At 36.0% G+C, this 1,852-nt stretch overlaps 1 protein-coding gene across 1 annotated transcript in view; it reads right to left on the minus strand.

Moving 5' to 3' along the window:
- Positions 1–1,852, minus strand: part of HOOK1 (hook microtubule-tethering protein 1) — an 83,391-nt gene that overhangs the window by 14,281 nt on the left and 67,258 nt on the right. The window contains exon 13 of the mRNA XM_012639333.1: positions 102–170. Coding sequence (XP_012494787.1) covers positions 102–170 — 69 coding nt within the window. The remainder of the gene's footprint in view (positions 1–101; positions 171–1,852) is intronic.

Raw genomic sequence — 1,852 nt, forward strand, 5'->3', positions numbered from 1 at the left:
TGGTTTATGGTATAAAATATATTTCCTTCTGTTACACCTGGTCAACAAAGTTTGATCAACACTGTTCTAAACATCTTATCATTAGCTGAATTTCAACTCACCTTATTATACCAAGCAGAAACAATGAGTTTTTCTTCATATTCACGGAATTTTGCTACTTTACATTCACTCTGGAAAAAGATATGTGGACTATTAAAATCCCAGAGATCACCCCAAATTACTAAATGCAGAATCATTTCTTCACTATGCTCATTGTTGAGAGAATCTGAAGAATACATTTGTAAAGCACATAAAGTAAATAAAATGTAAATTGAATGATGCAGAAATGCATGCGTAACACCTTTAGGAAAGAGTAAGATTTATGACTAATGAACCTTTATTTCAGGAATTTTGCTGGTAAAACAGAATGATTTAAACAAACATACATATGCGTGCACACAACTAGTGATTCTTATGCTAGTGTCCCCCAAATCTAGACAAAAAAATTAACAACTGGCTTAGGTAATGAAACAGAGCTACACTTATGGAGAAGTCAAAACTAAGGAGAAGGACATAGCAAAAAATATCTAGGAAAATTTTTTAAAATCACCTACAAAGCCTAGCACAAATTTTTCTCTCTCATTTCTTGGTGGCCTGTATACTAGATTGCCTGTGGCCATATTTATGTGCCACCACAGAGAATGATATCCTTTTCTTAATTACTCTAACACAGTTAATTTTGTAATTTTGTTGAGCACCTGATGAGCCAGATGGTTTGGCTCTTATAAATATTATAATCTTAAAACACTTGAATCTTCCCTCAGCAAGATGCTCATGATACAAAAAGTATTAGGAACCAAGCCCCAAAGAGGCAGGGCATACCCTTCTTCTGGCTCACATCCACTGCAGACGCAGACTCTAAGAGAGATAGCAGTCAGAACGGCCTCTTCTATTTACATTACGTCTCTCCTTTTCTTTTTGCAGTGTGTGTACAGATGAATAAAAATAAATTAAATGCCTGTATCCTACAGCATAACTGAAGCTTTTCCTCAGGGCCTTATGGTTTTGGAGGCACCATTTTGTCTACATACTTGTTGGGGATGTACATTTCAAACATTGGCAACAGTGTACGTTTTCATTGTTTTCCTCTGGGAAGTAATCAGTCAGAACAACTTAGACTTCAGAGATTATCCAGTCCAAGTCTCACTATTTTATAGATGAGGAGCTGGAGGACCAGAGAGGAGAGGCGACAATGTTAAGAAGTTACCAATAAAGCTGTAATCCTGATCTGGTTTATGTAATATTTAATGCTGTGGTACCAAGACATAAGATATAGTCTTTGACCTCAAAACACCTCGATTTGTGCCAAAAAGAAAACCAATGCTGTTGTGGAATGAATTCATGAATTCAAAGTACGTGGACCCACTATGGAGAGATAACTACTTTTTGCTAATGAATACAGGGAAAATTTTATAGAGGAAGAGATATTTGAGTTAGATCTTGAAGAATTATTAGCATTTCTTCAGACAGGTATCCCTACACAGTGCTTTTGACAACAAACAACACAGCCAGGACAACCACCAACAGCAAGTGCACATCAGGTTGGTGTGTACTCTGGATGTAGGAAGGACAGGGTGTTAAAGTCTTTAAGTCTTTAAATGAAAACATTTCCACCACAGTTCATATCTACTTGCTCAGAAATAATACCAAGAAAAAGGCATATGAATAGAATGTGTGTCTTTGAGATATTATATAACACTCCTAGTCGATTTAAAAAGAAACCAACTACCATTTATGAGAATTTCAAGGCCAGTATACAGAACTCAACATGGCTCTGCAATTATGCACAAGTTATTAAGAGGAAGTATATATC

The sequence above is a fragment of the Propithecus coquereli genome, unplaced genomic scaffold, assembly GCF_000956105.1.
Source record: "Propithecus coquereli isolate 6110/MARCELLA unplaced genomic scaffold, Pcoq_1.0 Scaffold14, whole genome shotgun sequence".
Classification (NCBI taxonomy): Eukaryota; Metazoa; Chordata; class Mammalia; order Primates; family Indriidae; genus Propithecus; species Propithecus coquereli.